Source organism: Panthera uncia (genome assembly GCF_023721935.1).
Source record: "Panthera uncia isolate 11264 chromosome A3 unlocalized genomic scaffold, Puncia_PCG_1.0 HiC_scaffold_12, whole genome shotgun sequence".
Lineage (NCBI taxonomy): Eukaryota > Metazoa > Chordata > Mammalia > Carnivora > Felidae > Panthera > Panthera uncia.
The window spans coordinates 1,660,076-1,681,049 of record NW_026057579.1 but is presented as its reverse complement, the minus strand read 5'-3'; the positions used below and the strand labels follow the sequence as shown (position 1 = coordinate 1,681,049).

General features: G+C 40.2%; 1 protein-coding gene across 2 annotated transcripts in view; it reads right to left on the bottom strand.

Annotated features, from left to right (window-relative positions):
- KDM3A (lysine demethylase 3A) overlaps window positions 1-20,974 on the bottom strand; it is a 58,750-nt gene that overhangs the window by 14,616 nt on the left and 23,160 nt on the right. For both annotated transcript variants that reach the window (XM_049651823.1, XM_049651822.1), the window contains exons 11-20: window positions 16,816-17,020; window positions 13,157-13,371; window positions 9,565-9,717; window positions 9,332-9,427; window positions 8,800-8,927; window positions 7,126-7,321; window positions 4,638-4,810; window positions 4,024-4,260; window positions 2,464-2,635; window positions 33-120 (exon numbers count right to left, since the gene is read on the bottom strand). In XM_049651823.1, coding sequence (XP_049507780.1) covers window positions 33-120; window positions 2,464-2,635; window positions 4,024-4,260; window positions 4,638-4,810; window positions 7,126-7,321; window positions 8,800-8,927; window positions 9,332-9,427; window positions 9,565-9,717; window positions 13,157-13,371; window positions 16,816-17,020 — 1,663 coding nt within the window. The remainder of the gene's footprint in view (window positions 1-32; window positions 121-2,463; window positions 2,636-4,023; window positions 4,261-4,637; window positions 4,811-7,125; window positions 7,322-8,799; window positions 8,928-9,331; window positions 9,428-9,564; window positions 9,718-13,156; window positions 13,372-16,815; window positions 17,021-20,974) is intronic.

Genomic DNA, 20,974 nt, shown 5'->3' with positions numbered 1-20,974 from the left:
AGATTTATCCCTCACCCCACCAATAATCATACCTAGAAGGCATCATATCTCTAAAATCTTCTCCTGGTGGCCAGTCCTTAAGTTTCAACACCATTGGTTCTTTTTCATTCTTCAAACGGTCTGAAAAGTAGCCAGAATTACTGAATTGTTATTATTCATAACTCAGAAACAGACCAAAATAAATGGCAAATTAGCATTTTATGCTTAACAATTCAATAAAATTTACCTCTGCAAAATCTTCACAATCCGATACGTTCAGTACACAAATATTTTTCTTTAATATTCCCCTCCTGCCAATTGCAATAAAATTGCCTATTTTATTTCCGTAGGGCCAAGAAATGCGTTCGTACCCAGGAGGTAACACAGGAGTAGCAAAATAAAAATTACGAACTAAGCTTTTCTAGATGCTTATTAAACTGCTGCACACTTACAGACTTCAGCCACCCCCTTTTGCCCTTTACACATAGTTGGTGTTTTGACAGCTGTCTGTTTCAGATCCAGTCTCTTCCTCCTATACAGTGTTCTGGAAGAAGTGAGTAGCTCTCCAACTAATAAACAGTAGTGCACTTTAAAAATCAGAGGCCACAGATGTTTAGTAGACCAGATTTTCTGAGGCCAGCATGAAATATAAATGACTTGTTTTGCCCAGCAAGACTGAAACTACCTGATGTTCTGTCCAGGGATAACTAGGGTCAACAGCACCACAGGGTTTAGTCAGCACTATTACCCATTGTAATGCCAAGGAACCAAGAACCAAGCTCTACTTGAAAAAGATACTGATAATTACGATTAACAGCAATGACAACTATTATGTCATTTCTTGCTGTGTTCTAGTCTCTGCTAAGTGTTTTAACCATTTAATCCTTACAACTAAAGCCAACATCCCAGTGAGTTTAGGCACTATTTAATATTCCCATTTTGGGATGAGGAAACTGGCAGATGCCCAAGATCAACCTGTTACTAAGTGGCAGAACTGGAACTGGAGCCCAGGTTTGACTTCAGACCCTGTACTCTTGAGGACTAACATTTGTAATAATGTTTTGTAGTCAACCAAGTACTGTCCCATAACCTAGCTAAGTGCACACTACAGGAGGAAACAAAGAAAAACACAGGGTACCGCGTATGTTCAGAATACCAGCAGTATGTCAGTGTGGGTGGTGAGCTGGGGGTGTGCGCAGCAGAATCGTCAGTAAAGAAAAGGCAAGCTATAGTTGACTCTTAGCTGTTTTTACCATCTGCCGGCATGAGGAAGTTTTGAGTCCCAGAAAAATGAAGTTACCAAGCTCATATGCACAAGTACATATCAAGAGTCAGGCTCTGAACTCAGGCCTAACTGGAAAGCTTCATAAGGTCTGCCCCAGCTGCACAGGGCTGCCTCGCCAGATCATGTCCGTCCTGGGACACCAGCATTTAGAGAATAAGGGAGGCAGGGGAATAAAGACCCTGGCAATTTCCAACTGCAGCCTAATCAGAGACAATGGAGGGCAATACTTGCTTCAGAACTCCCTGCAAGATTCGCTGAGGCTTTGTTGAGTCTGCATTGCACCTGACTCCTTTGCCTGCTCAGTCCTGCTTTCGCAGATGTTGATCCCTAAGTAACCATCTTATGTCTGAAACTCCATCTTAGTACGTACTTGTAGAAAACCCCATCGTGCCTTGTATTAAATACTTTGTTACAAATAAAGTATGAGCCATAATCTATAAATATGGACAAAAGGAAATAAGGAAGCAGATTCAAAGATGGAAGTGTGTCTAAAAAAGTGAGGGTGATGAATGAGTGACCTTGAGCTACTGAGAGTCTAAAGAATGAACTGGTCAAACCCTCCAGCAGGGATGGAGGCCTGGTGACAGATGCCTGTGATGTGAATCCCCAGGGTCAAAGATGAACTTGATGTTCTTGGAAACAGTTTACTACTGATTGGCCAATACATAGAAAGGGCCAAGCCTTAGCACCAGACACACAAGCTGCCTTACTGCCTCAATGCCCCTCTAGCCCAGTTGCAGTAGGCAGTGACCAGGACACCCGGTGTTAAATGAATTCACATTCCCTGGCATCTTCAGGTCTTATTTTATTAATCAATAATTAAAATTTTTAAACGTAAAAAGGATGTATAAAAGTGAGATACACATAACACCACCAGCCTTGAGTCCCACGCCCTGGCTTTGTGCTCCCCTCCCGCCAGGCACAGGTGCAGGCACAGAATGTCAGTTACAGGACAGACATGGAGCCACCGTAAGTACAGGTAACTAAAACCTCACCTCTTTAAGGAACTACAAAGTGAATGGGCCTCAGGTGGAAAGCATAACCTTTGCAAAAAGAAAGGGGAGGAAGAGAGAACACACTAATTTTAAACTCTAAGATCACAGACAATGCTGTCATTGCTGCTGAAGGGCTTCAGACTCCTGCTACTCCTGTGCTCTCCCTTCACATTCTAACCCCCTTAAAAGGTCTTTAATACATACTTGGAACATCTTCAAATCCATCCCAGAAGTCTCCTACTGTGGCTCCCGTGATGATTTCATTGGTCCTACAGTTAACTAGGTCGACTTCCTGATTCCCAAACTCTTTCCTGAAGGATTCAGGTTTCCAGAGGTCACTGTTCAACTTATGATGCACTCCTGACACCATCACTGGCTAAAAGAGAACAAAGACTTTAGTTTGAACTCCCCCAGCTCTGTCCCCAAACCAGTGGCAGCCCCTTTTCAAACAGCCCCTTGTTTCTCTGTGGCTAGTCCTCAGTGTTAGATCCCAAAGTGACAGCTTAGTGCTCTGAGCTCCCACAGCATTTGTCTTCACACAGTCCTTGCTCTAACTACATTAGTAAGTGTCTACGAGCAAGAATCACATCTTCGACTCAGATCCATTACTCACAGAATATGCTTGCTACCAGGAAGGAACAGGCACCCGAAAAGGCCAAGACAAGCCCAATTTTTTTAATGTTTTTTTTTTTTTTTTTTGATAGCAAGACACAGAGTGAGAGAGTGAAGGGGGGGGAGGGGCAGAGAGAGGAGAGAGAATCCCAAGCAGTCAGCACAAAACCTGATGCGGGGCTTGAACTCACAAACTGCGAGATCATGACCTGAGCTGAAGAATCCGTCACCTAATGGACTGAGCCACCCAGGCACCCCCAGGAATCCCGATCTTTATGTGAAACAGTCTGACTAAAATACTGGGGAGTTCAATTTTTTTTTAAAAAATTATGTAATCTAAACAAAACATGGGTGGTGGATCGTATTCAGCCTGTCACTGCCATCATGAACAAATCTTATTAGTTAGTATATGGGGCTGAATTAAAAAATTCTTAAATTTTTTTTTGGTTAAATACATAACTCTATTTGCCAATTCCCCAAGTCCTGTACTTGTCCAAGAACATAGCGTTCCTGTAGTGAGGACTCCATTTGGCCCAGAAGAGAAGCCAAAGATCCCAAATACAAAAACCAAAACAAAAACACTGAGGAGTAGGTCTACAAAGCCATGTATCTCCTAAACCATCAACCAAAACCTAAGATTGAACAAGGCTGCCCTTTAAAAACAGGCCCCTGGGAGACTACACACCAGTTCCAAGATGATACCACATGGCTCTGGCCCACCTAAAATTGCCTTCAGCATAAGGGTTTTAACTCTGGGAAGAGGGACACATGATTTGGATAGTATTTTGTCTAATCTCCTAAACCCCATCAGCCTCTTAGTCATGCTCTCACTTCTTCTGTTGAGAATCAATACCCAAGAATCACTGAGCCCAGAAAGCACTCATCAAAAACCCAGTGATAACTGGTTTGGAAGCAATCAAAACCTCACTAGTAGAGAGCTCAGGAATGTCCACTCCAAAAAATAAGACTCACAGCTACAGTGCCCTAATTATATTCACCCCAAACAATAAAGTACAAAAGTAGCAGATAAAGTATATACCACTCACAATTGAGAGGTAGAGGCGGGGGCGGGGAGCAGGGCTGTCAGAAGCCTGCCAAAAGACCTCCAAAAGGGGGTCTGAACTGGGTTGGAGGAGCAGAGGCCCCTCTTACCTGTCCTTGTTTCCAGCACTCCCTAAACACATTCCAGTTGCTCTTGTTGTTGGGATCCTGGAGGCATAGCAAGCGATTATCACACAGCCAATAGTGAGGAGTGTCAAAGCCCAGAATGCTAGGCTTAATAGTCAGTCCTTGAGGCCTCTTAGATAAATCAGTGGCAGTCTTATTTTGCACCAAAGAGGCAAAGATGTCATCAAGGATTTTTGGTGTATTCTTGAGTCCATTTTCTGTCTGAATTTGAGAAAGAACACAAGTCTTAAATATTCCCTACCATCAAAAGACCCATTCCTCTAATAGTAGGATGGCCATTACATATCCAGAAAAGATTCCAAGTCAGGACCCTAAGACAAACAGGTAAGTCCCCTTCCGTCACTTGACATTACAACTCACAGGAAGCAGGTATAGAAAAAAGTTTACTAGGAGAAAATGGCCCAGCCCAGTACTACAACCCTGTGAAGCCTGCCTGCCAATAAAACCTGCACCCATGAAGGAAAGCCTAAGATTCAAATCCTTCTTTCTACTTTCTGTTTCAATTTCTCTAGTCTCTTCCTGCTCTGACTGTATTCACCTTTGTAAGATGGAATACAAACAATAAAACAAATGCTTACCTTTCCTGTAGAGGAATTCAAGAGATTTCGGAGGAAACCAGAATTGTTGTTGCTTACAGGTGTTAAAATTGTGCTGTTAAAGGTGTGGAGGACTGTGCTGGATTTGCTCAAAGGGGGGAGGGGTGGAAGGCATTTGATTTCGTTCTTTAGAATTGGCATTGTTGGTTGTTTTTCTAGAAACAAAACGAAAAACATCCATATGGAAAAGCATTCCAAAAGGCAAATCCCTTATTTGTCTTCTATTAGAATTACTTTCGAACTTGGCTTTCATTCACTTTAGAACCAAAAAACTTAAGAGGATAAATACTAATGAAATTACTGATTTAGACAAGGATTTCCAACTTGTATTAAAATAATAAATATCCAACATTCAAGGTGATATTATGTTAAAAAAAAATTTTTTTGAGTATAGTTGACACATAGTATTACTTTAGTTTCAGATGTAGCTACCATCTGTCACCATACAACAGTATTACAACATCAATGACTATATTCCCTATTGCTGTGCCTTTTATTCCTGTGACTTATCCATTCCATAACTGGAAGCCTGTATCTCCTACTCCCCTTCACCCATTTTGCCCACCCCCTCTCCCCTCTTGCAATTATAGATCTGATTCTACTTTTTGTTTATTCATTTGTTTTTTTAGATTCCACATGAGTGAGGGGAGTGAGGGGCACCTGGGTGGCTCAGTCGGTTGAGCGTATGACTTCAGCTCAGGTCATGATCTCATGGTGCGTGGGTTCGAGCCCTACATTGGGCTCTGTGCTGGCAGCTCAAAGCCTAGAGCCTGCTTTGGATTCTGTGTCTCCCTCTCTCTCTGCACCCACCCCCCCAACCCCACCGCTCACACTCTGTGTCTCAAAAATAAATAAATGTCGGGGCGCCTGGGTGGCGCAGTCAGTTAAGCGTCCGACTTCAGCCAGGTCACGATCTCGCGGTCTGTGAGTTCGAGCCCCGCGTCAGGCTCTGGGCTGATGGCTCGGAGCCTGGAGCCTGTTTCCGATTCTGTGTCTGCCTCTCTCTCTGCCCCTCCCCCGTTCATGCTCTGTCTCTCTCTGTCCCAAAAATTAAAAAAAAAAAAAAAAAACGTTTAAAAAAAAAATAAATAAATAAATGTAAAAAAAAAACACTTAGATTCCACATGAGTGAACTCACATGGTGCAAATGGTATTTTTTAGACTTCCCTCTTCTATTTGTGTGCTCCTGATATACAAAATATAATGGATTTATGTAAATTAACACTGTAACTAGCAATCTTGGTAGATATGTTTATTAAATATGGATACTTTTAGATTTTTCACACATATAATCAGATTGTCTAAAATATCGACAACTTTAAAAAAATATATATCGACAGCTTTATCTTTCTTTCCAATCCTTATATCTTTTTGTCTGCCTTTGCAACAGCCAGGACTTCCAGTACAATGTTTAATAAAATAGTGATGGCAGGTATTCTCTTATTCCTGAGCAGAGGAAAACTGTTAAAAAAATATCAATTAAAAAAACCAACCATTATATTTGCTGTCAGTTTTATTATAGAAACTCATTAGATTGAGGATATTCCCTTTGTTCCTATTTAAGAGTTGTTTTAATCATGAATAGCTATTGAATTATACTACTTTGTGTCTTGTCACATGACTTTTCTCCCACATTTTCAATGTTAAACTACAGCTGCATTTCTGAAGCCCTACTTGGTCATGCTATAGAATGCCTTTATTCATAGTGTTGAATTTTTTTTTAATATTTATTTACTTATTTTTGCAAGAGATAGAGAGATAGCAAGCAGGGGAAGGGCAGAGAGAGAGAGAGAGAGAGAGACAGAGAATCCCAAGCAGGCTCTGCATTGTGAGCACAGAGCCCAATGTGGGGCTTGAACCCACGAACCATGAGATAATGACCTGAGCCGAAATCAAGAATCAGACACTTAACCAACTGAGCCACCCAGGCGCCCCAGTGTTGAATTCTATTCACTGAAATTTTGATTAGGATCTTTGCACAAAAGAAATTAACCTGCAATTTTTCTTTCTTAAAACATGGCTAAAAAGCATAATCGCCTAAACCTAACGAACTACCTGAATCCAAAGCCCATGTTCTTTATACTGTCGTCAAGCATCCTGAGACAAAGCACAGATGAGAAAAATAAAACTGAAGACAGAACATTCTAATTAGACAAAACAGAAAAAACAAACAGGGTAAGGACAGAAAGATGGAAAATTGCCTATTAAAACAAACAAGTCTCAGCCCCCTCCTTTCTTGCCAAACACAATCTCAACCTAGAGTTCTACAGTCAGCAAAAGTTCTCCCCTTTGGGGTTGCATTTTAAAAATACTTGCATTTATACCAGGACTCAGGAGAACTACAGGGAACCAATACTTTCATTTCCACACACTTCTAATTACTCTGTTCTCACAACAACTGAGGTTGCCAATTCCTCCCGTGAATGGACTAAAGTTCTCAGGAACCCACAGGAAAGCAGAAAACACTCACCCTTGTTTTCCTTGTTGACATTCCCGCTGGTCAGGTCTGCCAGCCAGTTTAAAGGAGATGTGCTGGCTGGACAGGTGGGCTTCATGCTGCTGGCTGGCTTGGAAGCAGCTTCCCCAGCCACAGGCACTGGCTCCAACACCAAGGGATTCTGCTGGAACCCGGCACCAAGAGTAGGTTTTTCTCCAGCAAAGGAAGTCTGTGTTGAGTATAAAAGGAGAATTTTCCACAAGCTAAAACATTACATTTCCTTTTTCTTATCCTCTTCCCTAACAGCTCACCAGTAAGACATAAATACCCCAAACAAAACCACTTAATAGTCCTGGACATCACCACAGCTGCAGTAACCTTGCAATAACAGGGAAGAACTATACAAGATAAAAGAGATTTTAATTTTCTTATAGCTTCTAAGTATTGCTGGTGAAAACAAAAGACATGTTTCCCTCTCTACCCCTTTACCACCCATCTCTTGCTCATACAAACCCTTATCACTCCCCTTACCACGCTGCTTTAAAATGACTAGCTTGTGTCTATCTTCCCTGTGAGCTCATATCTTGAATAGGCACTCACAGCATGGCTGATGAATGAATGAATGAATGAATGAATGAATGAATGAAGCAGGGTAGGAAAGGTACAGCTGTGATTTCAGAAGGAAATGAGATGCAGAATACAAAATGCTCTTTTGTTTTAGCATAACATAGTAGGCTTTAAAATGTGATCAACAGCTCTTAAAAGAACTCAAACATTTAAAAAACTGGACAGAGCACACCACTTATTTTTCTGTTACTTAAAAACTGCCTTGACTCAGCTAATGAGTTTATACAAACATAAGGAGGGAAACAACAAATTCCTGCTGTGGTCCTGATCTTTCTTTTATGTGTGATGGATTTCTGTGATACCCAATTATCAGTATTATTCTTCTTCTGCTATTGATAAGAAAGTGGAACTCCTCATGTGAAACCGTCCATGTGAGCCAAAGTCATGCAACTAGAAAGTGGCAGAAAAAGATTTCAAATTCAGTTCTGAATCTAAGGGGCACAGCTCTTCTAGCTATACTGCCTCTGACGCCAAAGCTTTATGAAAATGTGAAAGAACTTCTGATTATCAAACACAATGTGAGAGAATGATACACTGGGGTAAAGGGGAAGAAGAGAGAGTGGGGTAGAGGTGATGGTGGAGATGAAAGGGATGCTACCAGGAAAAGTCACATGGGCACCACAGAAATGTACATTTTTTGAGGTGAGAAATGGGGATATAAAGGTTCATTTCAATATTATTTCCTTCAACCCCTCAAATATATAGGTAAAACATATTCAGTAATTTTAAAAGATTGTAAAGAATATCTAAATAATCTTAACTCTATAAAGCACAAAGTTTTTTAAAAAACCCACATAAAATTCAATAGCAACTCATTAAGTAGACTACAACAGACAGACGTTTTTGCTCTTTCAAGGAACAAAAATTAAAACCTACTAAAAGAGACTACAGATGAGGTCCACAAAAATAATGTGGAAAGGGAGAATGGGTCTATGAAGTGTCACATGAAATACATGACTTGCCTCTTTCCACGGACCACTGTCCCCATGTTCCTTTCAAATACACTATAGGAATCCTTGGGTTATTTGAAAAGACAGACAACAATCTCAAGGTTGGTGAATCTAGCATAAACAGTAATACCTGTTTTATGTCTTCCTTTGAGGCTGGCTTTGAAAAGAGTTTGAATTGCCTGTTTGAACAGGGACAATTTGCTTTTATTCCCCATTTTGCTCTCACTGAATGAACAATGTCTCCAACATCATAGAGGGCTACAAAAAAAGCGGGGGGGGGGGGGCAGAGACAAACATCTGAACAAGGGTATTAGGTACTATCAACCTCAATATTACAAAGTAGAAACTGGTACTTCCAACAGAATTACTTTTTCCTTTCTTTCTTTTTTTTTTTTTTTTTTTAGCAGCATGGTGCTTATATTTCCTCCTTTTCATCCTAAGTATGCCTTCCCCCACAAAAGCATTATTTTCCTTCTACAAAACGATTCACAAGACCTTAATCAAAATGTTTTGGGGGCATTACTTAACACATTTTTGGACAATTTACGATACACACTAAAGTGAGTTAGCAGGTAATTATACTACAGAAAGTAAAACCAATCACCAGCCCCTGAGTTAACCAGAACAAGGGGACAAGAAAACCACTGCACTGCATGAAATACCTTTTCCAGGAATGATCTGTGTAGGCATCAGGTTCTCTGGTTCATGTATCTGACTCTTCACACATCTTAGCCAAGAGAAAGTCTTGTAGGCAGCACCTACAAAGAAATGATTTGTAGTAATTGCTCCCCATGGACTCTGGCCCTAAATGCTTCAGAAATCCATCAATCACAAATCAATAAACGGCTTAATTTGTGTAAGGGGGCTTGAAGGAGAGAATCAAGTCATTTCTAACCTTGTTGGCAATTCTTCCTCTTCATCCGGTAGCAATCCACACACACTCCAAACCCACACCTAGGACACACCCAGTGCAGGTTGAAGATGGTGGTGTCACATACATCACACATTTCCCGAACACCTTTGACAGCTCGCTTCCAAGCAACCTGTCCTACAAAAATCAATAAATCACTTAGTCCTGGGGAGGAGAGTGCTTCTGAAGTAAAACATGAAAGGGGAGAGAAGTTGACATCATTCCTCCCTCTCACTGGAGTTCTCATCAACTTTGTTTAGCCTTCAAAGACCATCTCAAATGCCCCCCCAACCTCTCCACCCTCCACCATGACGCTCTCCTGGATTCCTTCAGCACTCCCATCAACTTGTATTGGTATTTCAGACTCAAGCTTCTTCACACTGTATACAGTCAGGTGTAGTTTTACCTCCTCCTAGGAGACTAAACTCTGTCCATGCAGAATCCCTGCTCGGACTGTGCCTTATACCAAACCCACTCTGCATACCGCTAGCACATAAGTACTGCTGAATAAATCAATGGAAAAAGCATGAGTAATTACAGAAGCTGCAATAAGACACAGGTATTACACAGCAGTGGTTCTTTCACCTTTTGTTTGGATCATGAGCCCCTTTCCGAATCTGAAGACAGTGTGGACAATACTTTCTCCAAAGGAAACAAGAATGACTCAGATCTGCCAGCCCAACATAGATTGTCAGGTTATTCACACAGGCCCTGAATCCACTCATACAGCCTAGAAAAAGCCCCAAGGTCTTAGGGAACCTGTCCCTTAGGGAACATTAACTTGAAGGGGGCACAACAGTACACAGCTGGGTTCCTTCATTGGCCAGAATCAGAAACTTGATTTTTTTAGTGCCAGTAGTGATGCAGGCATCCAGGTCTGACTCACACTAACCAAATATCCAACAGGTTGAAGCATAATCCAAGATTCTACAAACTAGTATTTTCTGTTGCAGTGGCCAAGCCCTGATAACTGGATGGGGCAGCCTTACAGGACTGAGCAGACCATCATTCCCCTCCCCTAGTAAGGAGGAGTGCCAAATCAGGTATCAGAAAGCTTCAGGATTATATGCAAAAGGAGGACATTTTCCTGGATCACACAAAAGCCCAATGTCTGTTAATCAGAAAACTTTTCTGTCTGTCTCTCTCTTCTGAATAAGACTGGATCAATACTGCCATGTTCTTATTATATGGAAAATATCTTTTTCCTAATCCAATCTGTGGTTTATTCATTCTTGCTTCTGATGGGCCAAAACATAAATGATCAATTTCAGCTTTTACCAAATTAATCCAATTGCTAAGTGAAGTTCCGCCATTTCATTATAATGTAATAGTTCAGTGCACGATACACAGAGCCTTAGGTGTTTTACAAATGAGGTTTTATGAACTTCACCTTGGTCATTCAGGTAGACTGTTTTATTACAGAGTATTCTTACATTTCTCAGCCACCCATTTAATGATTATTTGTCATTGAAGAGACAGGACTAAATGTATAAAGGTTGAGACCTGCTTCCCAATCTCAGGATCAGAGGGTAACCCTTTTTGGAACACCTTGTGGTGCATCTGTCAGTATCACTCACAGTGAGCTCCTCTCTCCAACTGACCAACTTGTCACAGAGGAAACAGAGAAGAACAGGATGATCAAAAAGGCAAGGAGGAAAGGTTAATCATATTTAAATCTTCAAGGACAGAGATTCTTAGTTATGCTCTTAAAAGAAAACTATCTGTACCTTTTTCTATACATTGTTCAAATGACTTCTCTTGAGCAAAGAAAAAAACATCAGTTGCTTATAACAGTCCTGCTAATTCATGAGTGAAGCTACTAATATATTCCAAAAAAGTGTTTCTATATTCCAGTCGTTTATATAATACTTCTAGACTACTAACAATTTTTCTTGGGGCACCTGGGTGGCTCAGTCGGTTAAGTGACTGACTCTTGATTTCGGCTCAGGTCATGATCTCACAATTTGTGGGATTAGAGCCCCATTTCAGGCTCTGTGTTGACAGCCCGGACCCTGCTTTGGATTTGCTCTCACCCTCTCTCTCTCTCTACCTGTCCCCGTGCATGCACACTCTCTCTCTCAAAATAAACATTTTAAAATAAAATAAAACATGTAAAAAAAAAAAAAAAGACTTTTTCTTTAACCCCACTTTTACTTAAGTGTATTTAATAAGGAAACTCTGTTATCTCTACTAAAAATGGAAACCAGTGTCACTTGTCCTAAATAGAAGATTATAGGAAAAACAACTTTAATAAGATCCTTGACTCATAAGAGTCTCTATTATTTCAACAGAACAGAGTCTACAGCTCTCTTTAGTGTGACTTTGGCTTCCTCCTGGAACCCACAATCCTATTCTCCTTCTAGCTCTGAATTCCTCCTGCTTCTTGGAATGCCTCAGTTCCATTCCTTGGACTTGGCAATTTAACAGTATCTGTACCTATCCAACAAACTACTTTGGTGCTGAAACCAGTAGCTTTAGTTTCTGGTAGCTAGAACCAAAATTCTTAAGGCTGGTATGTGTGGATGCCAGTACTGAAACATATTTGGTTATGCAAAGTTTGAAAAGATATCTACAGAGAAACAGAAAGGCTTCACTTTTAAACTGCAACCATTTGGGGAAGACAAAATGATGGAGGAAAGTGTGAGACTTAAATAAAATAGCTGCTCCTTGGTGTTTCTGGCGGGATGTCTCACTTCTACAGAGGCATAAAAAAGGGAGGATGTGCTGCTGTTCTCCCAGACACCAGATTTTGAGACATCATGAGGGAGGTCTGGCTCTCATGTCACCCACACTGATCCCTGTGATTTACTGGGCCGCCAGATCAGTGTGAGAATGCTCTCAGAGAGTGGAAGACACTGGCACTCATCCAGCTGGTACCTCCATATATTCTGTTAAAACCCTGACTCTAACAGAATCCTTTTCATCTGAACTTGTTCCCATTCTCATGCCTGGGACCCAGCTCCTCAGACTCTGATTTTTCAGTCAAGTCTATTTTCTTTGAAATGAATTCCTGATTAAGAACCTTTGTCTCAGGGACGCTTGGGCGGCTCAGTCGGTTAAGTGCTCGACTCGATTTCAGCTCAGGTCATGATCCCACAGTTAAGATCGAGCCTCATGTTGGGCTCTGCATTTACTGTGTGGATCCCGCTTGGAATTCTCGCTCTCTCTCATCCTCTACCCCTCCCTGCTTGTGCACGTGCACTCTATCTCAAAACAAACTTAGAAACAAAGAAGAGCCTTCGTCTGAAAAATAACCCAACCAGAGAGGCCTCATCACCTTTTGAGGAGCCCACACTGCTGATAAGGCTGTGCAAATTCCACCACTACTTCACCTTCCTTAACAAAGAGTTCCACTCCTTTGGTAACTACTCCAAAACCAACCCCAACGACAAGTGACTGACTCTGACCAACAGGCAGAACCTTATAAAAATTATAAAAGGGAAAATGCAACCTCACTATACCAAAGTCATCTAAACCTCTGGATGAAAATGAAACCCATGCAAATTAGAACTTAGGTGTCATTTAGGAACAAATCAAGTTGGACTCAAAAATCCTACCCCCTAAGAGATGCTCTTACTGTGTGGCTCAATAGTTGACATAGCTTCCTTTTCAGAAATCACCATTTGACAGAAGTGGTCTCCAATGTTGGCCAGGATATACTTTGCAGTGTCCAAATCAGTCCCCACAACGTTTTTGGTTAAAGGCAACCACAAGCCAATTGCTTCACTGTCGTACTTGTTTGGTGTTAAGAACCCTTCCACCCGCAATACACCATGTTTGTTGAATTGTAACCTAGAGGAAGTGGAGGGGGGAAAAGCATGTTACACACATACAAAGAAATGATTTACGCCTTATAGTTACTATTTAAATCAAATTCCTTCCCAGTTTTCTATAATCTCCATGACTAATTACAGCCAATTGTTACTTAGCAACATCAGTGGAAAGATTTAAAAAATTTTTAAATTTCTAAGTTTTCCCTCAGAAGATGCAGAGAGGGAGGTGGGGGAGAAGTGCTATTTACTTCAACCAAGATATAATCATACTGCCTCCAGAGGCAGGTGTTGAACCTTCCAGACTTGGGACTTTATAGCAAGGACCATCACAAGTCACCACAGAAGAAAACGGAAACCAAACAGCAGGTGATAGATAATCTGATCAGATTTGAATACAAACACTGCTTCAAGAATAATGCTCAGCCAAGGAAGGCAACTCTAGACAGTCACTGAAGCCATGTCCACATAGATCCTTGAGGAATTCAGCACCCATTTGAATACCAGCTACAAATTATTATGTAAGCTTCTGGAATGAGAGGCAGTGTTAAGACAGACCTAAGTACCTGAAGGTGAAGCAAAAGGCAGAATACATTCTCAGGATTTTCTTTCAATATCTTTAACACCCAAGTGTGTTTCCTAAGTGTTAGTTTTGAATTTTTTCAAAATTTATTCAAAATGACATTCTATGTCAATCGAGTTGGAGACACAGAAGTAGACATAATATACACAGAAGTAGGATATGTTAGGTATCATAACAATCATTAAATCTTATAGGAGCCAGAGAAGGAAGTACTGACTGGGAGTTTTGTGGGGCTAATATTAAGACTTTGTGGTAGGGATAGTGATTAACATTGGCCTTTAAGAACAGGTGGATATTAGGTAAGAGAAAGCATGTCAAAGAAACTATATTTCATACAAAAGAAAAAAAAATGAAAGATCTTGATTTCTCCACTGATCACTGGGCACCTATCAAAAATCTCTGAGTCCATGATACATACCTAATGTTGTATTTTAGAAAAACCATTTGTCCAGAAGAGTGTAGAATGAACTGAAAGGACACTGAGAGTCGCTTAACAGAGGCAAATTTATTTCAAGCAGTCCAAAGGAGAGATGCAAATTTTTAATTGATCGCCCAAATTACAGATAGTCATAATACTAAAAAATGAATCTGAAAAGCTCTTCAAAGGGGGAGATGGCAAACAGGATTTGGCAACTGGGCCTTACTACTGTAACTCTAACCCTCCTATTTTATCTGCAGGAAAATTTAATGAGAAACAAACTTGATGAGGAAGCTAATGACAGCCTTAACTTCTCTCTAAACATCAGGGGGGAAAAGACTCTGTTCTTTAAAGTATGATATTCTTTCTAGCAAAGAGGTGGATTTGTTCTAATTTCTACTAGACTGGCTTCTACCATGCAACATTAAGCAAAGGCACTTTCTCCTTCAAAGAGGTCAAAAACAGGAAAACAGCTAAGTCATAAAATGAGTGATTTCTAGATGGTTACAAAACAGTGGTTACAAAAAAGTTCCAGGGGCACCTGAGTGGATCAGTCGGTTAAACATCCGACTTTGGCTCAGGACATGATCTCACAGTTTGTGGGTTCGAGCTCCGCATCGGGCTCTGTGCTGACAGCTCACAGCCTGGAGCCTGCTTCAGATTCTGTGTCTCCCTCTCTCTCTTGCCCCTCCCCTGCTCGCATTCTGTCTCTGTCTCTCAAAAAATAAACAAACATTGAAAAAAAAAAAAAAAAAGCTCCAGTAATATTCAAAAGAAAAAACTATCCCCTCCCTATAAGGCCTCTGCAACTTATACCAAAACCTGGGGAGCCTGGGTGGCTCAGTCGGTTAAGTGTCCAACTTTGGCACGGTCATGATCTCATGGTTTGTGAGTTCGAGCCCTGCTTGGGGCTCTGTGCTGACAGCTCACAGCCTGGAGCCTGCTTCAGACTCTGTGTCTCCCTCTCTCCCTCTGCCCCTCCCCTGCTCACACTCTGTCTCTCTCTTAAAAGTAAATATTAAAAAAAAAAAAAAAAAGGAAATACAAAGATCTGTACAACACATAATATTTTGTGTTCTCTAAAAAACATATATCAGAACCCACTGCATATGCATCTTCACACACTTACTTGTATAAAAAAACTCTCCAGAGAGGAAGTAGAATAGAGCTAATCTGTATTAAGAACATATTCTGGGCCAGGTGTTATTTAAAATATACACTAATATATGGGTATGGTAACATGCTAACAGTTATTACAGTCCTAAATACTAGACACACACTTTATCATGGTGCTTTTGCAATTTACTCAGGAACAAATGGGGCAAACTACCACCTAAAAAATGCTAGAGTTCATTAAATAAGACTGAATCTGAAAGTTACCAGAACAGATATAGTCAATGACCTGAAATATCTGTGCATTTAATTCAGTTATTCATCACTCTTTAATCTTGATAAAACTAAAGAGGAGGGGGTGAATAGGAAGAAATACAAGTCAACACCTGTTTAGGATCAGAACTAGTTGAGCCTAAGAGCGTCTACATTTCTGAGAAAGTGAATCCTACCTAAAGTGAATCTACATCCAGAACAACACTGCTCACTGATATATCAAGAAGAAGCAGCCTTTTTCTTCACTAAGGATAGAAAAATTTAGAGAAAATTAATTTGACTTAAAAATACAATGTCAAAATAAAAGATTTTGCCTATACAATTAGAAAAGATTTTTTAAAAAGATACACCTCTTCCTGCTGGCAAAACTGCAGAGATAGGAAATCTCAACTACTGCCACGGGGCATGGACACAGGTGCAGCCCTCTTGTAGGGGAATTTGGCAGAACATACGTATCAAAGTCTTAAAACACATACTGCTTCTGACCCAGTAATGCCACTTCCAGTAATCCTTCCAAAGTAAACAGTGAGAAATGGGGCCAAGGAGATGATTGTTACTGTATTATTTTCAGTGGCAAAAACCACAAAATGATGTTAATGCCAATAAGAAAACTGGTTAAGTGAATTTTCAAACACTGTCACGCCCACCTATTTTTTCAAAGATTTTGTAAAAAAAAAAAAAAAAAAAAAAAAAGCTAACACGATCAAGTGGTTCCTACTACATGCTGGAAAACTAAGATTCAAAACAGTATCTGCAATATACCCAAGTAGATAAGCTCAAACATATTTTATGACCACATCAAATACTAAATTGCACTGGAAAGTAACAGTGGTTACTTGTACTGGTTTTTTTTAAAAACTTCAGCACTTTTCTATAATGTCAGTGTTAGAATAAGAATTTTTTTTTAAGTTTCTCTACTTTAAAAAAAATGGAAAGGGAGATTGAGAAGGAAATAACGTTCAGTAAGATCTAGATGCTCAAACCCAAAGACTAAAAATACAATCTGCACTCTTTTTAGTTCTAGATTTACTGTATGCTATCAGGCCCAGATTATCTGAGCTTTTCTCCAAATGCCTCACCTCCTGAAGTGAAAGAAGCGACAAAACACAGGTGAGTCTTTCTGTTGCTCCTTATCCTTGCGGAGACTGTCCAAGCGACACTCCCGGCACTTAGGCAGTTGTGCAACGATGTTCACGCAGGAGTCATCCTGTACAAAGGCCTCACCACTCTGCTGCAGCTTCTTGACTTTGGCTGGGTCTGTCAAAACCGACTTTCGGGATGGGGCTAGGAAAACGCAAGATTAAAAAAATGAGACCTCAAATTTTTAAGTCACCAACATTTGACTGAAATCTATTCCAAAGACCAGTTTCCCCAAATGGAGAACTCCTTAAGTTCTGGTTCAACTGTAATTTCTAAAGATGGCTTAACATAAAATAACTATCAGAATAACTGGAAAGTTTTACTATCTTTATAAAATAATCCTCAGGGCTCCAGGATGGCTCAGTCAGTTAAGCCTCCAAATCTTGGTTTCAGCTCAAGTCATGATCTCACAGTTGTGAAATCAAGCCCCACAATGGGCTCCACACTGAGTGTGGAGCCTGTTTGGGATTCTCTCTCTCCCTCTGTCCCTCCCCCACTTACACTCTCATTCTCTCAAATGAAATAATTCTCATTTGGTAAATCAATTTGGCAAGGCAACTTAAAACCCCAAATTCACCAATTAGACTCATAATTCCAAGTTAGTGTGTACTTCTATTCACAACCCTAGATAAGAAAACTATTTTAGGAAGACTCTTCCAAATCAGATACTTAAATTCATTCCATTAGCAATGCACAGAGACAGGTTCACCTCAACAGAGGGTTCTGTGTGCAAGTCAATTTTGTCACTTTTCACACTCAAAGACTGGTTTAAGTGTGTTTTCCAAAGCACCCTGCAAAAGCTAACCATTCTAAATATAATAACCAAACAGCTTTCCCACACAGGTCCCTGGGTCTATAAAATAGGAGCTATCTTCTAAATGCTTCCAAGGGGTGTCACTTGACCTTTGATAGGTCTTCAATTTCCTTCACGTGTATGTTCCACTCAGGATTAAGAGCAGTGACTACAGACAGGATGATGATTTTAAGTAAAAGCATTTTTTAAATTTTAACTTGCAATGGGCAGGATAACTTAAAGGAAATGTTAACACAGTTTCTAAAGAAAAGGGGAGGGGGCACTTGGCTGGCTCACTCAATAGAGCATGCAACTCTTGATCTTGGGGTTGTGAGCTCAAGCCCTGTGTTGGATATAAAGGTTACTTAAATAACCACCATAAAGAAAAAAGGGAGAAAAAGTAGAGATTTGACAGGAAAGAGTGATCTTTGTGTCCACTGCATCAGCCCAAACAGCACAGAAATGAACCTATTTATAAATCAAGAGCCTTGAGGAGTATTTTATATGAAACTGACAGACATGACCTTTCTGAGGGCGCCTGGGTAGCTCAGTCAGTTAAGTAAGCATCCGACTTCAGCTCAAGTCATGATTTCAAGGTTTGTGGGTTCGAGGCCCTCGTCGGTCTCTGTGCTGACAGCTCAGAGCCTGGAGTCTGCTTCAGATTTTGTCTCCCTCTCTCTGCCCCTCCCCTGCTCACACTCTAAAAAATTAAAATAAAATAAAAAAAGAAAGAAAGAAAGAAAGAAAGAAAGAAAGAACCTTTCCTCAGGATCCAAGGGAGCAGGGAAGTAGATTCTTTGGCAAACAAACAAAAAACAAAAACCAAGAAACAACTTTTGGGGAGCCAGTTGAGAGACAGCTGGGAGAAGTTAGTAGTTGTGGGAACAAACTGTAAGATCTCAAAGCAAAGATGGCTTTAAATAAAATAAGCATCTCTAATAACGATCATAGAGGTGTTCCAATCTTACTTCTCCTAAAGCCGAACCAAAGCACACTGTAAAACGCTAAATGGATGCTGTCAAGCCATGACCCCTTAAGCATTCTTATTCAGTTATAGTAAAGAGAAGGTACAGCAAGGAAGGACAGAAAATAAAGAGATCAATAGTTCAAGGATGGAGTTTTAATTATTCAGATACTGAAAAAACATCATCCTTTAAATTGGGCCAGTTTTTCACAGATCATGGGCAAAGAGTCCAAAGGTTATCTGTTCTTCGCCGGCTTATGAGAGGAAATACGTAGAAATAAGCAAGCTGAACTATCTATATCTAGCTCTTTAGTGAGGAGAGCAATAATAGTTGACCCAATAACTGATTCCCTCAATTCAGAGCAGAGCCAAGGGAAAAAGGCAATGCCAACTTCTGAGGAGGCATATATCTACCTAACGGAAAAAAGGGAGCTGTTCTTGCACTCAGCTTGCTTTTGTTTTCTAGTCCCTAAGCAGAGAAGGAACACAGGGGACAGAAGAACTTCCAGTCAAGTTTTTCCATACCCACAAGCAGTATCAGTGGACACAGTGGAGAGATCCTGATCACAGCCTCTCATTCTTCAACCAAGAGTTCCAGTAGACAGTATGCACCGGGACACTTAACTAGGTTTTTCATTTCTCTTAAAATCACTTTAGCTGGTGCACAGTTGTACAACATATTAAGACAAAGTGAGACTCCATAACTCATTAATATACTTACAATGTGCTTATCAGTCTAGAATTGTTACTATTTCTTCACATAATATTAAAATAATTTGCCTCAAAAACTAGCTGAATGTAAGGCCTGATGACTCAAAAAGAATAAAAAAATAGAACAGAAATATGGTTATGAATATTCACTTTCTTTGGGGAGTTACATAACTCAAGAGGAAAAGTATAATATTATGCAATTAATTTTATGCAAATCAACAGTTCTATCAACTTAAACCTCAAGAACGTGGAAGCCGGGCTAGAAGTATCATTAGTCAAAGACAGGTTTTCCCACTCCTCCAACTCTGCATCCAAAGACCAAGTCAAATCCACCCATTTTCTCTCTAGCTTCACAGACCTGAAGTAAAAGCTAAATTGTGGATATATTCATGTCTTACTTATCCAAGTGAATAGTGTTTCTCATTAAGTTTTTTTAAAGCTATCAAAAATTCATGCTCATTTTCCCCACACAGCTGACAATTATCAAAGGTATTTTTAAATTGTAATAGCTCTGAACTTTCTGACATACTGAAGCCATTTAGTTCTACTAATTCTAATAAGGGAACTTCTGCTAACTACCGTCAGTGGAATGCATCCTCCAACTTAACAGAAGCTGTATGAAATACAGTGTACCATTTTCTCTAAAGAGTATAGGCATACCTTGGAGACACAGTGGGTGTGGTTCCAGACTACCTCAATAAAGCAAATTATTGCAGCAAAGCAAATCAAATGAATTTTGTTTTCCCAGTGCACATGAAAGTTATATTTACACTATACCGTAGTCTACTAAGCGTGCAACAGCCTGGATCCATTAAAAAAAAAAAAAAAAAAAAAAACATTATCTATGGCAGCTATAGCCTTACAAAATATATTACTTAAGTAAGACTTGCAAGTCAAAATTATTCCTTGATCCATGGGCTGCAGAATGGATGCTGTGTTAGCAGGCATGAAAACAACATTAATCTCATACATCTCCCATCAGAGCTCTTGGGTGAACAGGTGCATTGTCCATGAGCAGTAATATTTTGAAAGGAATCTTTTTTTTCGGAGCCGTAGGTCTCAACAATGGGCTTAAAATATTCAGTAAACCATGTTGTAAACAAATGTGCTGTCATCCAGGCTTTGTTGTTCCATTTATAGAGCACAGACTAGATTTAGCATAATCTAAGGGCCCCAGGATTTTCAGAATGGTAAACGAGCACTGGCTTCAACTTGAAGTCATCAGCTACATTAGCCCCTAACAAAGGAGTCCGCCTGTCCTTTACAGCTTTCAAATCAGGCATTGATTTCTCCTCCCTAGCTCTCGAAGTCCTAGATGGCATCTTCTTCCAATCTGTTTAGTCTAGCCACCTTCATTAATTATCTTAGCTAGATTTTTTGGCTAACTTGCTGCAGCTTCTACATCAGCATTTGCTGCTTCATTTTGCACTTTTATGTTATGGAAATGACTTCTTTCCTTAAGCCCCACAAACCAACCTATGATAGCTTCAAACTTTTCTGCAGCTTCCTCACACCTCTTAGCCTTCAGAGAATTGAAGAGAATAATGACCTTGCTCTGGACTTAAAGGAATGTCGTGGTTGGTTTGCTCTTCCATCCAGACCACTAAAACGGTCTCCAAGTCAGCAATAA